Raw genomic sequence first — 22,620 nt, forward strand, 5'->3', positions numbered from 1 at the left:
CCTTACATCCCATCTATTTCTGAAGCCCATCCAGTTTGATTTCTATTTTGCCATATATTTTTAACTGCGCTGTTTCACAAAAGAACTGTGCTGTGATGTTTCACAAAAGTGTTTCACACTGAACCTTTCTATTCTCATAGTTTCTAGAGATTGTAAATTAAAATATATTTTTTGGCCTAAAGTATTATTATATTATTGATTGAGTGACTATGACTTTGCAGATCACCCAGTAGCGCTATCTGCAGAGTTAGCTCCAGGTAAATGTAGCACTTCTTCAACCATTCCTGGACCTGTGACCAAAAACAAGCTACATGTGGACAGTACCAAAATAAATGATATAATGATTCGGTCTCTTCGCAGCAAAATCTGCAGAGCTGGGATGGTCGTATTCTATATATATATATATATATATATATATATATATATATATATATATATATATATATATATAACATTCTATTGTCTGCAAGAATTTTGTATAATAATTTAAATAAAACAATTCTAAGTTTTGAATCCAGTGTTGTTTTTTTGCGACTGAGATCATAAACCATGTGCCATGGAATCGGTACATCGAAAATCTCTTCTCAACTATTTTGCAATATATATGGCGCAGCTGTCAATTTTCTGGTCCTTAAATAAAACTGTATACTTTTTTATTTATCACAATTTTCTTTAACCAATTCGGTCTTTAACGCAGGACCAACAGACAAGTTCCTTACTTTTTCCCCCTACCACTTGCCTCTTCTATTTTTGCGGTAATGCTGCAATTAGTTGGTTGTAATTTTGGGTAGAGCAGACATTTACATATATCTTTGTTAGCTGCATGTGTGACATAACTCCACCAGCCCTATTTATGATATAATTTACAAAGATTATACCTTTTTTAAACATTTTTATGTATTTTTTTTTAAATCAATTTGTATATTTGAGTTTAACAACAATATTTGTTGTATTATTTGCTCTGTCTTTTCTGGTGGATTAAACTGAAATTGCAACCAACTTTCTATAGCTTGTTTTAAAAATAGTGATATTTTGGAGATTATTTCATTTTCAATCTGAATAAAGGGCAAAAGGCCATTCTTGAACATGGGGTGAGACATTCTTACTAATCTGCTTTTTTTATGACTGGATTCACCAAAATAGTCAGTGGCACTTCCCTTTCCCCTCTGTTACCTGCAGTAAGTCTTTGCGGTCTAGGTCCCACTTCTTAATGCCATTGTCTCTGGAGCCGCTGAAGAGGACATCCCCCTGCACCACCAAGGACTCGATGCCATCGTAGTGGGGAGGCTCAAAGTTGTGTGTGGGGCTGATAGCACCCAGGGCCCCCTCTGTCACGTCAAACAGCTGAAACAGACAGTCCATCAACAACACTAGTCAAGTCACAGCAAAGCGTTAGCTAGGCTAATTCATATTGCATAGAAAACAAATACAAGCGCCAACATGATCCATATTCAAACATGACACAACATGCAGAAAGTGATCTCTTACCGAAACTTCAACACAATAAACAATGTTGAGATGTAATATGGTGTGTGTGGCAGTTATACTTTCGACAGCGAATATAAGCAGAACAGCCACACACCATAACACACTCTCACACACCTTGATGTAATGGTCCTTGGATCCGCTGATGACCAGATCCTGACCGTTGCCACTCTGGTCCACAGTCAGACACATGACTGGACCCAGGTGACCAGTCAGCTTCCCTGTGGATACAAATCTGACCAAGAGAGAGGGAGGACAGTGGGCCTTTAACATGATAGCAATCTCCTGAGATGCACTGCGTTACGGCAAGACACAACCTGGAATGAAAACACTCACTAAGAGGACAGGCAAAGATCAGCAAGGGAATAGACCAGGGGTACTCAACTACTATATGAAAAAGTCCGGTCACACAAATTTCCTAGGAGGCAAAGGTCCGGATGGATATTGTCATTTATCGTCGTAGTAACAAACCCCTACCTTGCAACCCATAAGGGAGAGAACAGCTTGTGGCTGTGGTGTGTGGGGTCCTTGATGATGCTGCGGACCTTCCACAGGCACCATTTTGACTAGATGTCCTGGATGGTTGAGAGCACGGTCCCAGTAATGTACTGGGCCATCTTCACCACCTGCTGGAGGGCCTTACGGTCATGGATGGAGCAATTCCCATAGCAGGCCATGATGCAACCGGTCAGGACGCTCTCGATGGTGCAGCAGTAGTGTTTGTAGAGGACCCGGGGCGGCATGCCGAATTTCTTCAGCCGCCTTAGGAAGTAGAGACACTGTTGCGCCCTCTTGACAAGAGTGGTGGGGTTGTTGGTCCATGACAAGTCCTCTGTGATGTGGAAGCAGAGGAACCTAAAACTTGTGAGTCTCTCTGCTGCAGTCCGGTTGATGTGAATCAGGGCATGTTCCCTCTTCTGCTCCCTGAAGTTAACAATCAACTCCTTTGTTTTGCTTACGCTGAGGGAGAGGTTGTTGATCAATGGGGGGCCCCTTGGGGGTCGAGGTCCCTGGGCACATAATCTGGCCATAATAATTACAAGATTTAGATAGCTGGTTAGACTAACTTACCTATCTAGGTAACATGGGCTAGTAGTTGATGAACTGGACTTTTCTGACATGTTATAAATAGCTCCCTAAGGTCTGTCAGTAAATGAAATAACACAAGGAAAGCTGCCCATGCACTACCAAATTTCGAAATTCCACCTTGTGTATTCTACTATTACAACTTTCAACAGCAGTAAGCTGAAAGCCAGACTGAATTCACCCCCCCCCCCCCACCAATTAAAATAAAATAATTGGTGGGGGGGGGGGGGGTAAAATAAATAAAATATAATATATATGTATATAGTGTATATTATTATTATCATAATTATTATTATTATCAAGTCCATATTGACCCCGTTCATGGTCTGGATCATGGTCTGCCAGTTGAGTATGGCTGGAATAGACATTCAATACAAGCAGTAGTCTCTAGATCTATTATAGATCAGCACATAGTAGTGAGAGAGAAGTTTTCTGAAGACAGTGCCTTTTTTCAGGCCTCTTTGGATTTGTTTGTCAAAATGGCTGGTGTGCCGTGCTGTACCGTACCTTCTTAGGTCCCAGACTCTGACAGAGTTGCCGGCGGCAGCGTACAGGACAGAGCCACTGGGGTTGAGGGCGATCTGGTTGATCTGGTTCTCTCCTGCCGGGATGGTGACAGTCCGGTTGGTGCTGGACGCACAGGCGTCGCCTGGGGTCACCTGACCAGAAGACCTGTAGAATACAGAGGCGTGGGTGTCAAATAAAGTTATCATATATGGGTGTAATGGATGTTATGTATATTTGTATAGCCTATCAAAAACAGTTACGCCATTGACACTCACGTGAGGGTGCGAATGCACTTGGCTGAGTCTCGGATATCCCAGACCTTGATGTAGGAGGTGGAGACGGTGAAGACCAGGCTGGAGCTGTAGCGGACTGACACCACATTGTTGGGGTGACCTGCCAGGGACATGATCTCCTGACCTGTCACTAGGTTCCACACCTTACAAGTACGGTCTGGAAGGAGATGAAAGGAGAGGAGAGGAAGAGGTGAGCACTGCTCTCCACAATCTATTGCTCAAATCACATCACGAGAGCATCTGATTATATTTCTGTCTCAATTTCTGTGTCACAATGTCACTAGCAGAGTTTCTGTCTATCTAGAGCCTATCTACCTAGGTCCCCTTAACACTAGTGGTGTCAGTCCAGTTACAATACTGTGCCCCATAACAACAACAATCTATCGGTCCTGTCCAGTACCCATTTATCTCAAGTGATTAACTTTTGCTCAGTCTGTGAGACAGGAGACATTATTGATATATCGGACAGTTGACCTTTGGAGCCGGTGAAGAGGAGGTCATCGGTAGAGTCAACACACAGCACGGCTTTAGTGTGACCCTCAGCCACATGGACACATTGTAGTGTTGCTGACCGACTGCCCTTTGAGGAAGGCACTGGGTTGATCACCCCTCTGGGGAGGAAGAAATCATGCATTAAAATGTCAGTAGGGCTCAGAGAAAACAGTGACTGGTAACCACCGTTTAAGGCTTCATATACTGTAGTAAGATACAGAAATAGTTAAATACAGAAGATTAAACATGCACCCAAAAGCCCACCACTGCAGGCACACATGCATACCGTATATAGTACATAATGTACATGTACCCATTTGGCCAGTTAGCAACATGCTGCAAATCAAAGTAAAAAACAAACGATAAGCCAGTGACAGTGTCCATCCACAAGCATGGTCAGGCTGACAAAAACTAAACCAAAAACTGAACAGAACCATACAGAGATCCAGAGAAAGGACTACCTGTCAACCATAGAGGAGCCTCTCTCCTCCCAGCTTACCACACATCAACACACTCGCAAGAAGGTAGACACTGTTGGCAACTGACAGATTTTCAATAGAGCTGTCCTTCTTCACTTTAACACAATCCTCCTACAATGTGCCAACTTGGCAAGTACTTTTAGTTGAGTCTTGTTCTTGAATTGTACAGTTATTGGGCGACAAAAAAAACAACATTTGGTAGTCACACCAGGTAAGTCACTATAGCGTGAATATAAACGTGAACAGAGGAAAAAATGCCTACATATTGTAGTGTACATTTGGGAGAAGAAATGGTCCATTCTGTGGACAATTACGCTTTTCTAAAGTCTAAATCTCACTAAAGGAGAGGTGACAAAGTGTCCCGAGTGGTTTAGATGCATCTCCTGACTTGAGAGAGTGTGCTCAACAATTCCAAAACCTACCTAATGTTTATAGCTTACCTAACATATGCAGCATACCTCTAAACAATATATTTGATTGGTGATTTATTATATTATATTTGACTTCCAGAGCCTCCATACAGTGGGGGCCGTAATTATTGGATCCCTTGACAAAGATGAGCAAAAAATACTGTATAAAAGAAATAATACAAATACTGAGCAGTTTTGGAGAACACATTGGGAGGGATCTTAGACCATTCCTCCATACTGAATCTTTCCAGATCCTTGATACCCTTTGTTTTTTAGTTTTCTTTTCTTTATTACTTGTTAAACAACATCTATTTCTCTGAGCGACTGTATTAGTATTAAATAATATAATAGTACAACAAATTTGAGCATACAATATACATTGCTCAGTATTTGTACGATTTATTTTATTACAATACACTATGCCTATTACTTGTAACTTATGCTTATAACTTAACTTCCTCTCACTTATCCTGCGGTCTGTCTGCTCTATCCAAACACCCTGTCAGACGGATAAATACGTTGCCTTGGCTACGTGGGCGGTTAGAGGGGGAGGAGGGAGGAGATGGGGTGCTGGCGTCGGAGTTCCTTGTATCACAGCTGGAACGGTGGACAGGGAGGCTGAGGCTGGGCGTCTGGCTGTTTGCATACCTACATAAAGGATAAATCCATTGCCTTTGTACTGATTGTGTGTACATTGTACTGTACAGGATCACACGCATACTAGTGGAAATGCGCATGCACATACACACGCACGCACACAAGGATACACACGGACACAATTGCACACACTTGAGCTAGAATAGGCTAAAATAGATAAGCAGCTTTCATTGTTTGAAACTCTCTCCTTCTGTCTTCTCTGCATTCTGTAAGAACCCTCTCTATACAACAATTAAGTGATAACGCCCGAGAATCCAGTGTTTGGAGGATATATGTGACCTGCTTCAGGAAACTAGGGGTATGTCACAAGTCACGACTTCACAGGAGAGACATTTTAACCGTTTTTATTTATTTTTAATCAAAATGCGTTTTTTTGGCAGAAATGCCTTCTGGAACTTGAGAACTTTCATGTGCCTTAATAACAAACTTGTATGCCATCTGTAAATAAGAATACAATTATTAAATTACGAGCCTTGTTGGTTAAGCCACAGAAAAATTCAGCAACATTCCCACTAGGCATGGTTGGCTGAGATAATGAGTGGGCTGGACATGCCGAGAGAGGAGTTTGGATTGGTCTGCAATATACAGTTGAAGTCGGAAGTTTACATACACCTTAGCCAAATACATTTAAGCTCAGTTTTTCACAATTCCTGACATTAAAATTCCCTGTTTTAGGTCAATTAGGATCACCACTTTATTTTAAGAATGTGAAATGTCAGAATAATAGTAGAGAGAATGATTTATTTCAGCTTTTATTTCTTTCATCACATTCCCAGTGTCACGTCCTGACCAGTAAAGGGGTTATTTGTTATTGTAGTTTGGTCAGGACGTGGCAGGGGGGTGTTTGTTTTGTGTGGTTCGGAGTTTGTTGGGATATGTGTTTATGTAGAGGGGTGTTTGTTTAGAGTATTCCAGGGTTTTTGGTTATGTTCTATGTTTTGTATTTATATGCTCTGTCTATGTTGTGTATTTCTTTGTGTTGGCCTGGTATGGCTCTCAATCAGGAACAGCTGTACATCGTTGTTGCTGATTGGGAGTCATACTTAGGTAGCCCTGTTTTCACATGTCCCTTGTGGGAAGCTGTTTTTGCACTGCTGTGTGTGTAGCCTGCATTACTGTTCGTTCGTTTGTTTTCTTGTTTTGTTTTGTCAGTGTTCAAATAAACGTTAAAATGAGCACTCAACCCGCTGCGCCTTGGTCCAATATATACGACGACCGTTACAGAACTTCCCACCACCAACGGACCAAGCAGCGGGGTAAGGAGCTTGAAAGGAGTGATTTTGAGTCGTGCTAAACTCCCCTCCCAAGTCCACGACTCAAAATCACTCCTTTCAAGCTCCTTACCCCGCTGCTTGGTCCGTTGGTGTCTCCAGTCTGGTACCTCCAGTACCAGCCCCACGCACCAGGCTTCCAGTGCGTCAGCCCAGTCCTACTTGTCCTGTTCCTGCTCCTCGCACTAGCCTTGGGGTGCGTGTCTCCAGTCTGGTATCTCCACTACCAGCCCCACGCATCAGGCTTTCAGTGCGCAGTCCCCGTCCAGAGCTTCCGGCAACAGTGCCCCGTCCAGAGTGTCCGGCAACAGTGCCCCGTCCAGAGTGTCCGGCGACAGTGCTCCATCCAGAGTGTCCGGCGACAGTGCCCCGTCTAGAGATGGCCCACAGTCCGGAACCGAGAGAGACGGCCCACAGTCCGGGACCGAGTGAGACGGCCTACAGTCCGGGACAGAGTGAGACGGCCTACAGTCCGGGACAGAGTGAGACGGCCTACAGTCCGGGACAGAGTGAGACGGCCTACAGTCCGGGACCGAGTGAGACGGCCTACAGTCCGGGACCGAGTGAGACGGCCTACAGTCCGGGACCGAGTGAGACGGCCTACAGTCCGGGACCGAGTGAGACGGCCTACAGTCCGGGACCGAGTGAGACGGCCTACAGTCCGGAACCGAGAGAGTCGGCCTACAGTCCGGAACGAGAGACTCGGCCTACAGTCCGGAACCGGCGCAGCCAGAGTCGCCCTACAGTCCGGAACCGGCGCAGCCAGAGTCGCCCTACAGTCCGGAACCGGCGCAGCCAGAGTCGCCCTACAGTCCGGAACCGGCACAGCCAGAGTCGCCCTACAGTCCAGAACCGGCGCAGCCAGAGTCGCCCTACAGTCCGGAGCCCCCCAGAGTCGCCCTTCAGCCCGAGGTCTACAGCGACGCACTTCAGCCCGAGGTATTCAGCGGGGTTGGACAGGTTATGTCCAACCCTGATGAGCCACCTCCACAGTAGGAGGTTTGGGGAGGGGGGGGTGTAGCACGGGAACCGTCGGTGACGGCTGCCACCCTCCCTTCCCTCCCTTTAGTTTGGGGGGTTGATTTATTTATTTATTTTTTGTGTGAGGTACATCCGGGGTCTGCACCTTTGGGGGGGGGGGGGGGGGGGACTGTCACGTTCTGACCAGTAAAGGGGTTATTTGTTATTGTAGTTTGGTCAGGACATGGCAGGGGGGTGTTTGTTTTATGTGGTTCGGGGTTTGTTGGGATATGTGTTTATGTAGAGGGGTGTTTGTTTAGAGTATTCCGGGGTTTTTGGTTATGTTCTATGTTTTGTATTTCTATGCTCTGTCTATGTTGTGTATTTCTTTGTGATGGCCTGGTATAGCTCTCAATCAGGAACAGCTGTACATCGCTGTTGCTGATTGGGAGTCATACTTAGGTAGGCCTGTTTTCACATGTCCCTTGTGGGAAGTTGTTTTTGCACTGCTGTGTGTGTAGCCTGCATTACTGTTCGTTCGTTTTCTGGTTTTGTTTTGTCAGTGTTCAAATAAACGTTAAAATGAGCACTCAACCTGCTGCGCCTTGGTCCACTATATACGATGACCATTACACCCAGTGGGTCAGAAGTTTACATACACCCAATTAGTATTCGTTAGCATTGCCTTTAAATTGCTTAACTTGGGTCAAACGTTTCGGGTGGCCTTCCACAACCTTCCCACAATAAGTTGGGTGAATTTTGGCCCATTCCTCCTGACAGAGCTGGTGTAACTGAGTCAAGTTTGTAGGCCTCCTTGCTCGCACACGCTTTTTCAGTTCTGCCCACAATACCTTGACTTTGTTGTCCTTAAGCCATTTTGACACAACTTTGGAAGTATGCTTGGTGTCATTGTCTATTTGGAAAACCCATTTGCGACCAAGCTTTAACTTCCTGACTGATGTCTTGAGATGTTGCTTCAATATATCCACATAATTGTCCTGCCTCATGATGCCATCTATTTTGTGATGTGCACCAGTCCTTCCTGCAGCAAAGCACCCCCACAACATGATTCTGCCACCCCCGTGCATCACGGTTGGGGTAGTGTTCTTCGGCTTGCAAGCCTCCCCCTTTTTCCTCCAAACATAATGATGGTCATTATGGCCAAATGGTTCTATTTTTGTTTCATCAGACCAGAGGACATTTCTCCAAAAAGTACTATCTTTGTCCCCATGTGCAGTTGCAAACCATAGTCTGGCTTTTTTTATGGCGGTTTTGGAGCAGTGGCTTCTTCCTTGCTGAGCGGCCCTTCAGGTTATGTCGATATAGGACTCGTTTTACTGTGGATATAGATACTTTTGTACCTGTTTCCTCCAGCATCTTCACAAGGTCCTTTGCTGTTGTTCTGGGATTGATTTGTACTTTTCGCACCAAAGTACGTTCATCTCTAGGAGACAGAACGCGTCTCCTTCCTGAGCGGTATGACGGCTGCGTGGTCCCATGGTGGTTATACTTGCGTACTATTGTTTGTACAGGTGAACATGTTACCTTCAGGTGTTTGGAAATTGTTCCCAAGGATGAACCAGACATTTTTTTCTGCGGTCTTGGCTGATTTCTTTTGATTTTCCTATGATGTCAAGTAAAGAGGCACTGAGTTTGAAGGTAAGCCTTGAAATACATCCACAGGTACACCTCCAATTGACTCAAATTATGTCAATTAGCCTATCAGAAGCTTCTAAAGCCATGACATAATTTTCTGGATATTTCCAAGCTGTTTAAAGGCACAGTCAACTTAGTGTATGTGAACTTCTGACCCACTGGAATTGTGATACAGTGAGTTATAAGTGAAATAATCTGTCTGTAAACAATTGTTGGAAAAATTACTTGTGTCATGTACAAAGTAGATGTCCTAACCGACTTGCCAAAACTATAGTTTGTTAACAAGAAATTTGTGGAGTGGTTGAAAAATGAGTTTTAATGACTCCAATCTAAGTGTATGTAAACTTCCGACTTCAACTGCAGAAGGCTTCTGTCTATTTGAGCTGGTCAGTCTGTGTTGGTAATCCTGTCGAACACGGCTTTTAAAAAAATGTATCGTGTAGTGGAGCTACATAAGTGTTGCTCTCCACTTTCTGGAGGATCAAGTTTTGAAACCAGTGGAATTAGAGTATGATAGCTAAAGAGATGGAGAAAACACCTGTCTCCGGATTACATCTTCAAACTAAGGGCAACCGTGTTATGGCATCCGTGACAGGGAGACGCGTCCATCTTGCATGATGATGTATACGGGTAAGATAGACTAGGGTTAGTTTGCTACATTTTCAGATATTACACATTTCCAATTTTGACAGAAAGTGGTTTCATTTCAAGCTAAATATATCCTCCAAACACGGGCTTCGAGGGCATTATCACTTTGATACAATGGGTTACCAATATATTCAAATAATGATTAAAAACATTATTTTGATTAATTTATTCATACTATTTCATCCTTCCACAAGATATAGTCCCGACACAAATCTAGGGTTGCTACCAAAGCCAGCTGGTCGTTCATTTCCGTTCAGTTGCCAGAGACGCGACCCAGTCGTTCAGTCTTTTTGTTCTGTATCTATGGACACGACCCAGTCGTTCATTCTAAATATACTGGCTGGCAACATTCTCATCCCTTGCTTGCTATCTAGCCAACTACTAATTTACAGTCACGTCAAACAATGCAGCCAGAAAACAACAAAGTAGCTGCATTTGCATTTGTTTAAGCTGTTTTCTATTGACATTTATTTGGATACATCCATAACAATGAGCTAATGAGATGCAATTTCACCTGGCATAGAAAAAATGCTCTCTCGTCAGGACACTGTTGTTCAGAGGAGCTAGCCAACAACACAGCTAACACAATCACTTCAAACTGAATCCTAAAAGACTGCAAACTAGCTGCTTTCTATTGACATTACTTTGTATATATCCATAAAAATGATGACTGACTGAGAAACACTGCTTGCCTGTCTGTCTCTTCCCAACTCCTGACACATTGATTACTATGGGACAGCTGGAGATCGAATTTGAATATTGAAACAATGTTGCAAATTTCAGAGAGTCAGACAGCAAGGTTTATACAAATCTCCTCTGTTAAAAACGAAATGTTAGTCTAAAAGAAATGTGAGATAATGTCTAGGTGCTTTTTATAGTGGAGATCAAGTTCATAAAGTGGCTGGCTGGGCTGATGAGACAGTGGATTGCAGATGGAAGAGTAAATAGGCATTTTAACATCACACATTTAGCCGGTGGTAACTTGTGGAATAGACACCGGCTGGAATGCGGTTTTAACCAATTAGCATTCAGGAATAGAACCACCCGTTGTATACGGCTCTGCACTCATTTCTGAGACTTTTCACATTTGGTCTATGCACTTCACATGTGGTCCTGAGAACTGATCAAGGAAATAATGTTTGCTCACTCAGGGTTTCACTCAGCATGGTTCCCCGCTGGATACCAATATATAGGATTTATATATCGTAGCCAAATTTGCAACAGAGGGTTTGAAGAGGCTGAGAGGGCCAAGTTGAACACTGAATTAACTTCCCAAAATAAAAATTGTTTTGGGAAACAGAAGTTAATTGTTTAATCTCAGTCAAGAGGGATATAGAAACAAAATTAGCTATATTTCTCAAGAACGTGTCAACTACTTGACATTCGGTGTAGAACTTGGCAGGGTAAGGTTATTATTACCATCCCACCAAGCAAAGAGAATTGTTGATTTAGAATAGATAACACCACATACTTTCTGAGGTGGGAAATTCAAAAAGGGGGCGATAAGAATAATTCGCAAGAGCTGTTGGGAAAAGTTGTGCTTTTGGCCTCCAGCCACCAGAGCGTCGCTAGTCTCTTACTGTTTGATATCCTTGATCTTAGCCGCCAATTGTGTCTTGTCATAGGTCTTCCTGCGAGAGAGCGGCGAGGGCTCTGGAACTCTTTTTTCCGCCCCTGAGGAGGAGGCAGGTCTGGAGCCGGAACTAACATTTAGTTTTCATTAGCAACACACAACACAATCCAAAGACGACACAAGACAAAACATAAGGAACAAAAAGGACAACAATGTAAGACTGTAAACTAAAGTATAAATGAAACAATATTGAGGCGGTGAACATGCATTACACACATACCACACTGTTACCTGATATTCAGTCCCAATATAGACGTTCCTCCTTTACCCAAATCTTTTGTTTGATAAGGACACCGGTGTAGCATTAGGGCTACATTGTGTCACACTGATATCAGTCCCCAGCACTATATCTTATGTGTTCAAGTCAAACTAAAATTGATATTGCTGCTCAAAACATACGTAAAAAGCCAATGTGCGCTATTGGTTAGTTTTATTAGCTCTTTCTGTTGCTTTGACAGGATGCAAATGTTAAGGATTAATATTGTGTAGAGTTGACATAGCTGTGCCATAAGCCTATTGCAATTGAGAATTGCATCTAGCGAGAGAACATGAGATCTGCATGGCCATACTGTACATGCCTCATAATCATAGTGTGTGTGTCTGCCTGTCAGTAGTAGCCTCGATGGGTTAGTGTTATTACAGCTGCTACATGCTTATTAACGAATATACTAAAGGGGTACATTTTGGTTTCTACTGGCTAGGAGACTTGCAGGTGAATAGAGGAGATTTAAAGACCATGTCAGGCAAAGTAAGTCAGGCAAAGTGAAAAGAGAATAAGCAGCAGCTGTAGCAACATGCAGAAAGCAGGGGGTTAGCAGGTTAGCTTGCTAGCACACGGAGGCCCGGACTTACATGCTGCCCATTTTAGAGGACAAGCCAGGAGAATGAGCCATATAGTCCCTGTCCCTGACTGACGAGCCAATGGGGGTCTCAGGATCTCTGCCCTCTTCTGGAGTTTCAACCAATGGGAGACAGGGGGAGGAGAAATCGCCAGAAGGCGTGTCAGGGACGGAGTCACTTTTGGCGTAGAGCAGCTCCATCTGAGTGGTGGTTCTCCTACGAGCCTGGGTGGGGAGAAACACACTCAGTTTATAATACACACAAACACGTACCCACACACCAATGTCCCCACAACGATAGTAAAACAAGCACACACTCACGTTGATGTCCCCACAAGGATAGTAAAACAAGCATACACATGCTAATAGGCTGAGAATGGTACCTTGCTCCTTGTTTTGGCCTCTCCACAGAGTTTCATTAGATCTGATGTCAGAGAGCTGTAACGAGGAAGTAGAATACATGAGTTAACATACTTTAAAAAAATATAAAACAGGCAACAAAAAAGTCAAATGTTCACTATTTTTGGGTAATTTGAGTGAAATCTCTCTTTAATACTTACTGTCCGTCTGTTGCAGGACTCTGGGCGAATTCGTCACTGCTGCTGTCATCCCCATTCTCTGTGAAATCAAAGGACTAAAAATGTCAGTTGAACTGTATGTCAGAGCCAAACAACATCCATAGCAAATGCATTTTTTGTTGTTGTGTGTTATGGCTAAATACCAACAAACTTAAGTCATTTCTGTCTAGTAGTCCAAATACCTGCCAATCGTCCAACCAAACATGGTACAAGGGTAAAACCGTTTATTGAACCAAACCTTATGCTAATACTGTGTTGGCTACAAACAGACGTTAACAATATGTGGTTTATATTATTGAACAAGGTAATGGTGGTAATAATGAACAAGGAGAAGCGGATGAAGACGATGTCAGCGCAGCGCCATGCCGTTTATAAGAAATTGCCTCAAAAGACCTAAAAAGATCAGGTCCTTGTTCAGTCACTGAGAGGGAAGGGTTGACAAGGTTCAGGGGTCGAAAGGGTGAGAGGGTAAAAGAGGTCAAATGTGAGGGGTTATGAAAAGGAGGGAAGGGGGAAACAGAGATGAGCTGCTCCCGGGGCAGTGTGGTTTGCCTACAGGGTCCTACTGAGACAAAACATCCTGGTTCTACCTGTAAAATGGCGGGGTCCTCTACAGATACAGTACAGTAGTTATATTATCAGAGGCTATAGTATAAAGCATGGTGGCTGTAGCGCATGGTGTGAAGGGGTCCTCTATTAAGGATACAAGTACAGTAGTTATATTAGCATGTGCTAGAAGACACAGTGGCTGTAGCACATTATGAGCTGAGACTAGGAAAGCGGTTCTTTCACATTGGGAAGAAAAGAAGGAGGGTCAGCTAACATATGGAGGGAGGTTTTGAAGACAGCAGCATTGCACCTCATGCACCTGCTCATGTTGTTGAGTTAGTTTCCAGGAGGGGGACCCATGCATTCATATAAACATATATATAGGAGAGAGTCTGGTGTCTGTTACTTACCCACTGGCATGTTACCTAGCTCTGTATACATTAAGGCACCATGGCAGGGCGAAAAGAAAAAAGGCAACACACAAATCAAAAACACATTCAGTCTTTCTCCCATAATCGAAACCAAATCAAGTCTAAAAGAAAGAAAGAGCAAGAGTGCAAGATCTACTAGTCAAAAAGATGTCCTCCTCAACAGATGCTGGTGAAAATACAACTGTCATACAGAACCTTATTCCACTGTCAGCGCAATAACAAAACGTCAACTCCATAACAAAAAACGTCAGCTCAATTTTTTTTAAATAAAAGGGCAAAAATAAATAATGTACTTGTGTGATTATTCATCTCACAGCCAGCATCTATTGAGGAGGCCACAAGCAAAGAGCAACTCAACAATCCCCCATCATGCACTAGACCACAGTCTCCCAGTCTTGGTACTGGAGGTCCAACCAACAGCTTTCGCTCCAGTTCCAGTAGAATCTCAACAACATTCAGGCCACAGACAGTTAGGTTTTCAATTATACATACTTCTGGGTCCATCACCCACTGAGTAACCAACCATTTATTTTGGGCTAGCAAGACCTGGTAGTGTTGTGGGCTTGATTTACGGACCTCCTGTAGCAGAGGTTGAGAGGGTCAGGGTCAAGGCCCTGGACTGAACTTTACATGCACCTTGCAGGGTGTGTGGCTGGCAGGCTGTACGGTTGGGGTTAGGGCTGTTACCTTGTAGAGCATTCCCCAGCAGGGCATCCAGTTCGGGGTTAAACTCTGCCTTCTCTTTCAGCATGTGGAACAGCAGCTGGTTCTGAGTGGCGCTGGTGATCTCTGTCTGCTTCAGCCTGCCCTCCATCACCTTCACCTGGGACTCCTTCTGGGCTGCCTGCAGACCCTAGGATAGGGAGGAGGTCAAAGGTCAGCTATAAGAAGGGTCACTAAAGGTCAGCTATACGAGCTATGATTGTGTGTAATACTGTAAACACACAAAATATGAATACACAAGGAGGGTGCTTGTGCATATACACACAGAACTAAACACATTAACTATCGTAGAAACCGACTTAATTGGGTACATGTGGAACCTGGGTTTAAAGTGCGAATGAACCAAAAAAGCAAGATAGGCATTCCAAAGTCAAACCAACTTTGCCACGGTCGCACACCGGCTGACTGAAGCTAATTGGTAAAAGAAGTTGGCTAGCTCGCTAGCTAGTCTAGGCTACTTCCAGACACAAGACCTGGTGAGACTGTTATCTAGAAGGGTGAGTGACCGTAACTGTGTACTGTTCTGGCAGAGTGAAAGTACAAAAGCTTCCCACTTTCAAACTCACACACACACACACACACACACACCACACACACACACACACACACACACACACACACACACACACACACACACACACACACACACACACACACACACACACACACACACACACACACACACACACACACACACACACACACACGAGACACCCACATCAAAGCACACGTCCAAAACCCAAATCTTGTTCTCAATCGCATTTCCTAATGAGGATCATTGAAACCGAGGCTAAATCAGGTTGTTCAGCCCACCTTTAAACTAAGTCAACTCCAGGAGAAGACAATGGCATAAGAGATTTGGTAGAGACTACGGAGGGACAGGTAAAAGGCAGTAAGTTAGTTACCTTGTTGATGGCCATAGAAATAAAGTGGTCCATCAGGAAACGGGCTTCTGTTAGAGTACAGGAGCTGATCACTGCGGAAACATCCACCGTGTCAACCTCCTCCTGCAAAGGCATAATTACATGATTAGGAAAAATGTGTTACTCAGAGAGTCATGGGTTAGTGTTTGATTTCTTTGGCCAGATTTATGCTGCTTGAATTTGGCCATGGTTGTATCTCAACTTTTATGTGGCTTCCTCTCCTCGACTCCTTGATTTAAAATGTTTTTACGGCTAATGCCAGCTTTCTGTCTGTCTGACCTTGGCCTCCTCCATCTGCATAATGTTGGCCTGGCAGTCTGCGATGCTGTCGTTGATGTAATCGATGTTGGCCATCAGGGTGTCCACTTCCTCGTTAAGGGGAAACACCACCTTCTCTTCCTCAGACCCCTCCCCCGCCAGCCTGTCCCTCTTTCTGGTCACCTTCTCCCTCCTCTTGGTCAGCTCCTCACGTTGCTGTGGAAGGGAGGAAGGATGGAGGGGGGAGTGGAGGAGGAGGTATGGTGGAAGAGAGAGAGAGGAGGCAGGGAAAGGAGGGTAGAGGACGGAGCAGGGGAATAAGGAGGAGTTTGCCAATGTTTTCAATGTTAATTGCTAATAGTGCTAATTTAGAGTAATATATTAGGTCTGTAAACTATATTCACCAAATGAAAAGATGTGTGAATGGCATTTAATGTTTACCTTGAGCAGGCGGTTCATATCGGCCTCCATGTTAGATATGGTCATCCTCTGCATGATGACATCAGAGATACGGCGCTCCAGAGACTGCCACTTCACTTTGGCCACTCTGGTGGAATATATGCCCGTTGACCGTCTGTAGTAGGACCTGTCACACGCCACGTGCACACACACAATTTTGAGGCATGTTCACTCTACGGAACGGCAATGCAGGTCTCAAGCTATGTGTTTTTTTTACTGCAAAAGCCATACTGATTGCTCGACAATATATAATATGGTGTACCATGCAGTGTAATGCAGCAACACACATCAAAACGGCATTGCAGTGACCTGTTGTCCAGTCCCTACCTGGTTCCGTTGGGTGCGGTGGATCCAGAGGATTGCAGGCGTCCTGAGGGGGGTCGGTGGGAGGAGTCCTGGAGGGCCTCTGGTAAACTCACCTTCCTGCTGGTCACCTTACCAGACATAGGTCTGGCCTGCCTCCTCAGTGCAGTTACCTGGTAGACAGACAGACAGACAGACAGACAGACAGACAGACAGACAGACAGACAGACAGACAGACAGACAGACAGACAGACAGACAGACAGACAGACAGACAGACAGACAGACAGACAGACAGACAGACAGACAGACAGACAGACAGACAGACAGACAGACAGACAGACAGACAGACAGACAGACAGACAGACAGACAGACAGACAGACAGACAGACAGACAGACAGACAGACAATTCACCAGAGCCACCACCTGATGCTGAAGTTTGATGATCTCAATAGAATAGTATGAGTCTAGCTTGATATCTGATTCACTAAACTGTTTGTTGTTATCAGTGATCTTGAGGTAAGTCTTGAACTCTTACAATACAAAGATGCCATTGGTAGCCTACTCTCTCTGTACCTCTGCTCTCAGACTCTGGCCAATGGTTTCTACAACTTCCTATTCCAGGTACCAAAGGTCAAATAGAAATTTGGGAAAAAAGCTTTTTGTTTTCTGGTCCTAGAACTTCAAAGTTCCTTGAACATAGATCCAACTAGATGAGAGTTAGTGATTTGTTGCAAGGATGTGAGTAACTGCTTCTAGTCTTGGGTAATTGTAAAGTATACAGCACTTCGGCATCCATTATTTTTTCCCTTTTGAAAATATCATTGCCCCCTTTAGTAAATATCATTGTGTGACTCGGATCAATATATCTTTTTAAAAAACTCAGAGGTCTCAACTTACTGTTGAGAGTTAGAATAGTAGAATACACAAGGTGCCATTTCGAAATGTGGTTGTGCATCAGCAGTTTCTCTTGTTATGTCAGTCACTAGGTAGGTTTCCATCCAATTTGTGACAGATTTTCATGTGAATATTCAAAAATATGCATAAAATAATATGTACATTTTACACCAGAGAGGTGTTTCCTTCAAACTGACTTTGTTTTTCATATAAAAGACTGTGCAGGATTACATAATGCACATAAATTACTTTTTCCTCTAAATACCATGTACCGAATGAAAAAACACATCTCATTTTCACTAATGGTTTTGTCAAAAAAACTGTTGAGTTATATAACAAATTTTCCCACTCTGGTCTTGGCACCTTCTCTTTAGCCAACAGCTTGCAGATACAGATACAGGCTACCTACATTAACAGATTATTATGGATAAGAGCGATACTATTTGTATTCGTCAAAGGGCAGCAGAGCATCGATCATCATGTCACTAGAATAAGACCCTCGATATTTATTGGAAAGTAACATCAAGATCGTCAATGTGCACTTTCACCACCCTGCGAAGTTAATCATCATTTATTTAATCTGTAGCCTAATAAACGGCATGCTTTCCCGAGTCGTAACTGGAAGGCCACACAACATATCATTGCGTGACTCTAAATTTACCTCGATATTATTGTTATTATATCAATATTTGCGCATAAAGACACTTCCATCGCCATTTCGGCATTTATAAAATTGTACCGGCATTTCATGTTTCCATCAGCCCAGTCGTGACTTTTTTCATGCATCAGGTAATTAATTCGCATGAAATGGTTGGCTGGAAACCTGCTTACTGATAGTCAATTGGCACATCTCAGCTAAAACAATTTTAGATTGGTAAGTTAGTCTACCAGCCAGCTATCTAAATTTAGTAATCATGTTCAAAATACCGGCCGGAGGGGACCCAATTGATTTTGTTAGTCAGTCTCACTCAGATATATTAAAAACTGCAAACATTTCTCGTATGCACATGTGAGTACAGACCCGCGAGCAACTATGCCCCCTCATGATGACTTCAGATTTTTTGTGGCCCCCACCCCCATCTCTGCTCTATGTGGAGGCCCCAAGATGGCTGTTCATGTTGCTCACCTCCTCAGTCTTCCTGCGCAGTATGAGTTCCTGTTGTCTCTTCTGGGCCTCCAGTAGCTTCAGCTGGTGCTGTGGAAAACACATTAACATTGCCTTCAGTAATGCCAGTAGAATTAAGTTGCAAAAATTTTCCTTAACTGGTCCAATAACACATCTGGTTCAAGACAGCTTTTAAGCAAGCCTTGCCCTGCTCAAACCAGACTAGAAATAAGTATAACGAAATCAGGCTGACTTTATACCGAACCGTACTCACTGGATAAAGAGCTTTAAGAAAACAGTTTGGGTCGGCATGATGAAAAGGTAGTACAGCGGGGCTACATGAGGTGGATATTGTGATAAGGAAGTACAGTACTGAGAAACTAGACTTTGGGTCCCAGTGGTTCACCTCCTGTTTGCGCTGGTCCTTCTTGAGGCTGGCGATCTCTCTGTTCCTCCTGGACTCTGTCATTCTGTTCTTCTCCTGCTGCTCCTTCATCTGCTTCATCAGACGAACCTGATGGCCAACCAGATCACATTTGGATCAATATCAGTAACCCACCATGTAATATTACATTTATTTACATTCCTTACATTACAACGGAACGATTTTATTAGTGTAATGTTAGCTAGTTAGCTACATAGTTGTCTTTGCATCAAGGATAAAGGTGTAGCTAAAGGTGTAGGTGTAGCTTTGAGAAACTAACTTTGAGAAACTAACAAGGTTAGCTAGCCAGCTAGCCAGCTGTATCGTTTGTTCGCGCCGTTTTCCAAACGGCGTCAACATCACAACACTACAGCCACTGCTAGCTAGCCAACTTTACCAACCAGCGGTACTGTAGAAACTAAATACCTTACAACGGAACGATTTGATTAGTGTAACGTTAGCTAGCTACATAGTTGTCTTTGTATCAAAGATAAAGGTAAACGCAGCCACTGCTAGCTAGCCAACTCTACCAGCTACCAGCTAGCAGTACTGTATCATTTTTAGTCAATAAGATTTTTGCAACGTAAGCTTTTGAGTTGTGTAGTCCACTTGTGTAGCTAGCAGGACTGACTTTGTGTTAGCTAGCCAACGTTTAATTACTTCTGCGTTATGAAAGGAACTAGACACGGACACGAATGATCCATTGGTAGTTTGTTGTAACCAAGTATTGGTGCTAACTGTGTGTTATTGGATGCTAGCATGCTAGTTAGCTACGGCGTCATAAGACACGGTGCACTGAGTGGGTTTATCGGAAGAATACTGTACCAAGTTATCTAGCTGAATAAACGAAGTTTGAGCCTATTCCTGGAAACATTGAACCACTGTAGTTTACATCAATTATAATTTCTAAGTGGAAGTTGGAATAGTTATATTTGAGTGTTTCAGCGAATGGTTAGTGAGGGAGGCCCTGCTCTCTCGCTTCCCCAGTTGTTTAGTTAATTTTCTTTCCAATCTCCTTTGCATTAGCGTAGCCTCTGAACTATGTGTCTGTCTATCCCTGTTCTCTCCTCTCTGCACAGGCCACACAAACGCTTCACACCGCATTGCCGCTGCCACTCTAACCTGGTGGTCCCAGCGCGCACGACCCACGTGGAGTTCCAGGTCTCCGGCAGCCTCTGGAACTGCCGGTCTGCGGCCAACAAGGCAGAGTTCATCTCAGCCTATGCTACCCTCCAGTCCCTCGACTTCTTGGCGCTGATGGAAACATGGATTACCACAGAAAACACTGCTACTCCTACTGCTGTCTCCTCGTCTGACCACGTGTTCTCGCATACCCCGAGAGCATCTGGTCAGCGGGGTGGCGGGACTGGAATCCTCATCTCTCCCAAGTGGACATTCTCTCTTTCTCCCCTGACCCATTTGTCTATCTCCTCCTTTGAATTCCATGCTGTCACAATCACTAGCCCATTCAAGCTTAACATCCTCATCATTTATCGCCCTCCAGGATCCCTTGGAGAGTTCATCAATGAGCTTGACGCCTTGATAAGTTCCTTTCCTGAGGATGGCTCACCCCTCACAATTCTGGGTGACTTTAACCTCCCTACATCTACCTTTGACTCATTTCTCTCTGCCTCCTTCTTTCCACTCCTCTCCTCTTTTGGCATCACCCTCTCACCGTCCCCCCTACTCACAAGGCACCTCAATATGCTGCCACTCTCTCCTCTTCCATCCTATCATCTCTTCCCTCTGCTCCATCCTTCTCCAACCAATCTCCTGATTCTGCCTCCTCAACCCTCCTCTCCTCCCTTTCTGCATCCTTTGACTCTATGTCCCCTATCCTCCCGGCCGGCTCGGTCCTCCCCTCCTGCTCTGTGGCTTGACGACTCATTGCGAGCTCACAGAACAGGGCTTCGGGCAGCCGAGCGGAAATGGAGGAAAACTAGCCTCCCTGCGGACCTGGCATCTTTTCACTCCCTCCTCTCCACATTTCCTTCCTCTGTTTCTGCTGCTAACGCCACTTTCTACCACTCTAAATTCCAAGCATCTGCCTCTAACCCTAGGAAGCTCTTTGCCACCTTCTCCTCCCTCCTGAATCCTGAATCCCCCCCCCCTCTGCGGACGACTTTGTCAACCATTTTGAAAAGAAGGTTGACAACATCCGATCCTCGTTTGTTAAGTCAAACGACACCACTGGTCCTGCTCACATTGCCCTACCCTATGCTTTGACCTCTTTCTCCCCTCTCTCTCCAGATGAAATCTTGCGTCTTGTGATGGCCGGCCGCCCAACAACCTGCCCGCTTGACCCTATCCCCTTCTCTCTTCTCCAGACCATTTCCGGAGACCTTCTCCCTTACCTCACCTCGCTCATAAACTCATCCTTGACCGCTGGCTACGTCCCTTCCGTCTTCAAGAAAGCGAGAGTTGCACCCCTTCTCAAAACACCTACACTCGATCCCTCCGATGTCAACAACTACAGACCAGTATCCCTTCTTTCTTTCCTCTCCAAAACTCTTGAGCGTGCCATCCTTGGCCAGCTCTCTTGCTATCTCCCTCAGAATTACCTTCTTGATCCAAATCAGTCAGGTTTCAAGACTGGTCATTCAACTGAGACTGCTCTTCTCTGTGTCACGGAGGCTCTCCGCACAGCTAAAGCTAACTCTCTCTCCTCTGCTCTCATCCTTCTAGACCTATCTGCTGCCTTTGATACTGTGAACCATCAGATCCTCCTCTCCACCCTCTCCGAGTTGGGCATCTCCGGCGCGGCTCACTCTTGGATTGCATCCTACCTGACAGGTCGCTCCTACCAGGTGGCTTGGCGAGAATCCGTCTCCGCACCACGTGCTCTCACCACTGGTGTCCCCCAGGGCTCAGTTCTAGGCCCTCTCCTATTCTCGCTATACACCAAGTCACTTGGCTCTGTCATATTCTCACATGGTCTCTCCTATCATTGCTACACAGATGACACACAATTAATCTTCTCCTTTCCCCCTTCTGATAACCAGGTGGTGAATCGCATCTCTGCATGTTTGGCAGACATATCAGTGTGGATGACGGATCACCACCTCAAGCTGAACCTCGGCAAGACGGAGCTGCTCTTCCTCCCGGGGAAGGACTGCCCGTTCCATGATCTCGCCATCACGGTTGACAACTCCATTGTGTCCTCCTCCCAGAGTGCTAAGAGCCTTGGCGTGACCCTGGACAACACCCTGTCGTTTTCCGCTAACATCAAGGCGGTGACCCGATCCTGTAGGTTCATGCTCTACAACATTCGCAGAGTATGACCCTGCCTCACACAGGAAGCGGCGCAGGTCCTAATCCAGGCACTTGTCATCTCCCGTCTGGATTACTGCAACTCGCTGTTGGCGGGGCTCCCTGAATGTGCCATCAAACCCCTACAACTCATCCAGAACGTCGCAGCCCGTCTGGTGTTCAACCTTCCCAAGTTCTCTCACGTCACCCCGCTCCTCCGCACACTCCACTGGCTTCCAGTTGAAGCTCGCATTTGCTACAAGACCATGGTGCTTGCCTACGGAGCTGTGAGGGGAACGGCACCTC

The 22,620-nt window shown here is 44.7% G+C and overlaps 1 protein-coding gene across 3 annotated transcripts in view; it reads right to left on the reverse strand.

Moving 5' to 3' along the window:
* The window catches only part of LOC106573106 (kinesin-like protein KIF21A), an 82,498-nt gene that overhangs the window by 10,898 nt on the left and 48,980 nt on the right, over positions 1 to 22,620 (reverse strand). The window contains exons 16-32 of one of the 3 annotated variants that reach the window (XM_082962495.1): positions 19,048 to 19,155; positions 18,663 to 18,731; positions 16,665 to 16,813; positions 16,320 to 16,464; positions 15,900 to 16,094; positions 15,603 to 15,704; positions 14,662 to 14,827; positions 13,954 to 13,974; positions 12,977 to 13,034; positions 12,800 to 12,854; positions 12,430 to 12,641; positions 11,525 to 11,647; positions 3,846 to 3,982; positions 3,354 to 3,528; positions 3,079 to 3,243; positions 1,603 to 1,720; positions 1,174 to 1,344 (exon numbers count right to left, since the gene is read on the reverse strand). In XM_082962495.1, the coding sequence (XP_082818621.1) occupies positions 1,174 to 1,344; positions 1,603 to 1,720; positions 3,079 to 3,243; positions 3,354 to 3,528; positions 3,846 to 3,982; positions 11,525 to 11,647; positions 12,430 to 12,641; positions 12,800 to 12,854; positions 12,977 to 13,034; positions 13,954 to 13,974; positions 14,662 to 14,827; positions 15,603 to 15,704; positions 15,900 to 16,094; positions 16,320 to 16,464; positions 16,665 to 16,813; positions 18,663 to 18,731; positions 19,048 to 19,155 (2,169 nt within the window). The remainder of the gene's footprint in view (positions 1 to 1,173; positions 1,345 to 1,602; positions 1,721 to 3,078; positions 3,244 to 3,353; positions 3,529 to 3,845; positions 3,983 to 11,524; positions 11,648 to 12,429; positions 12,642 to 12,799; positions 12,855 to 12,976; positions 13,035 to 13,953; positions 13,975 to 14,661; positions 14,828 to 15,602; positions 15,705 to 15,899; positions 16,095 to 16,319; positions 16,465 to 16,664; positions 16,814 to 18,662; positions 18,732 to 19,047; positions 19,156 to 22,620) is intronic. The other 2 variants (XM_082962496.1, XM_082962497.1) reach the window with 2 other exon arrangements.

Source organism: Salmo salar, chromosome 16 (assembly GCF_965601325.2).
Source record: "Salmo salar chromosome 16, fSalSal1, whole genome shotgun sequence".
Taxonomy (NCBI): Eukaryota; Metazoa; Chordata; class Actinopteri; order Salmoniformes; family Salmonidae; genus Salmo; species Salmo salar.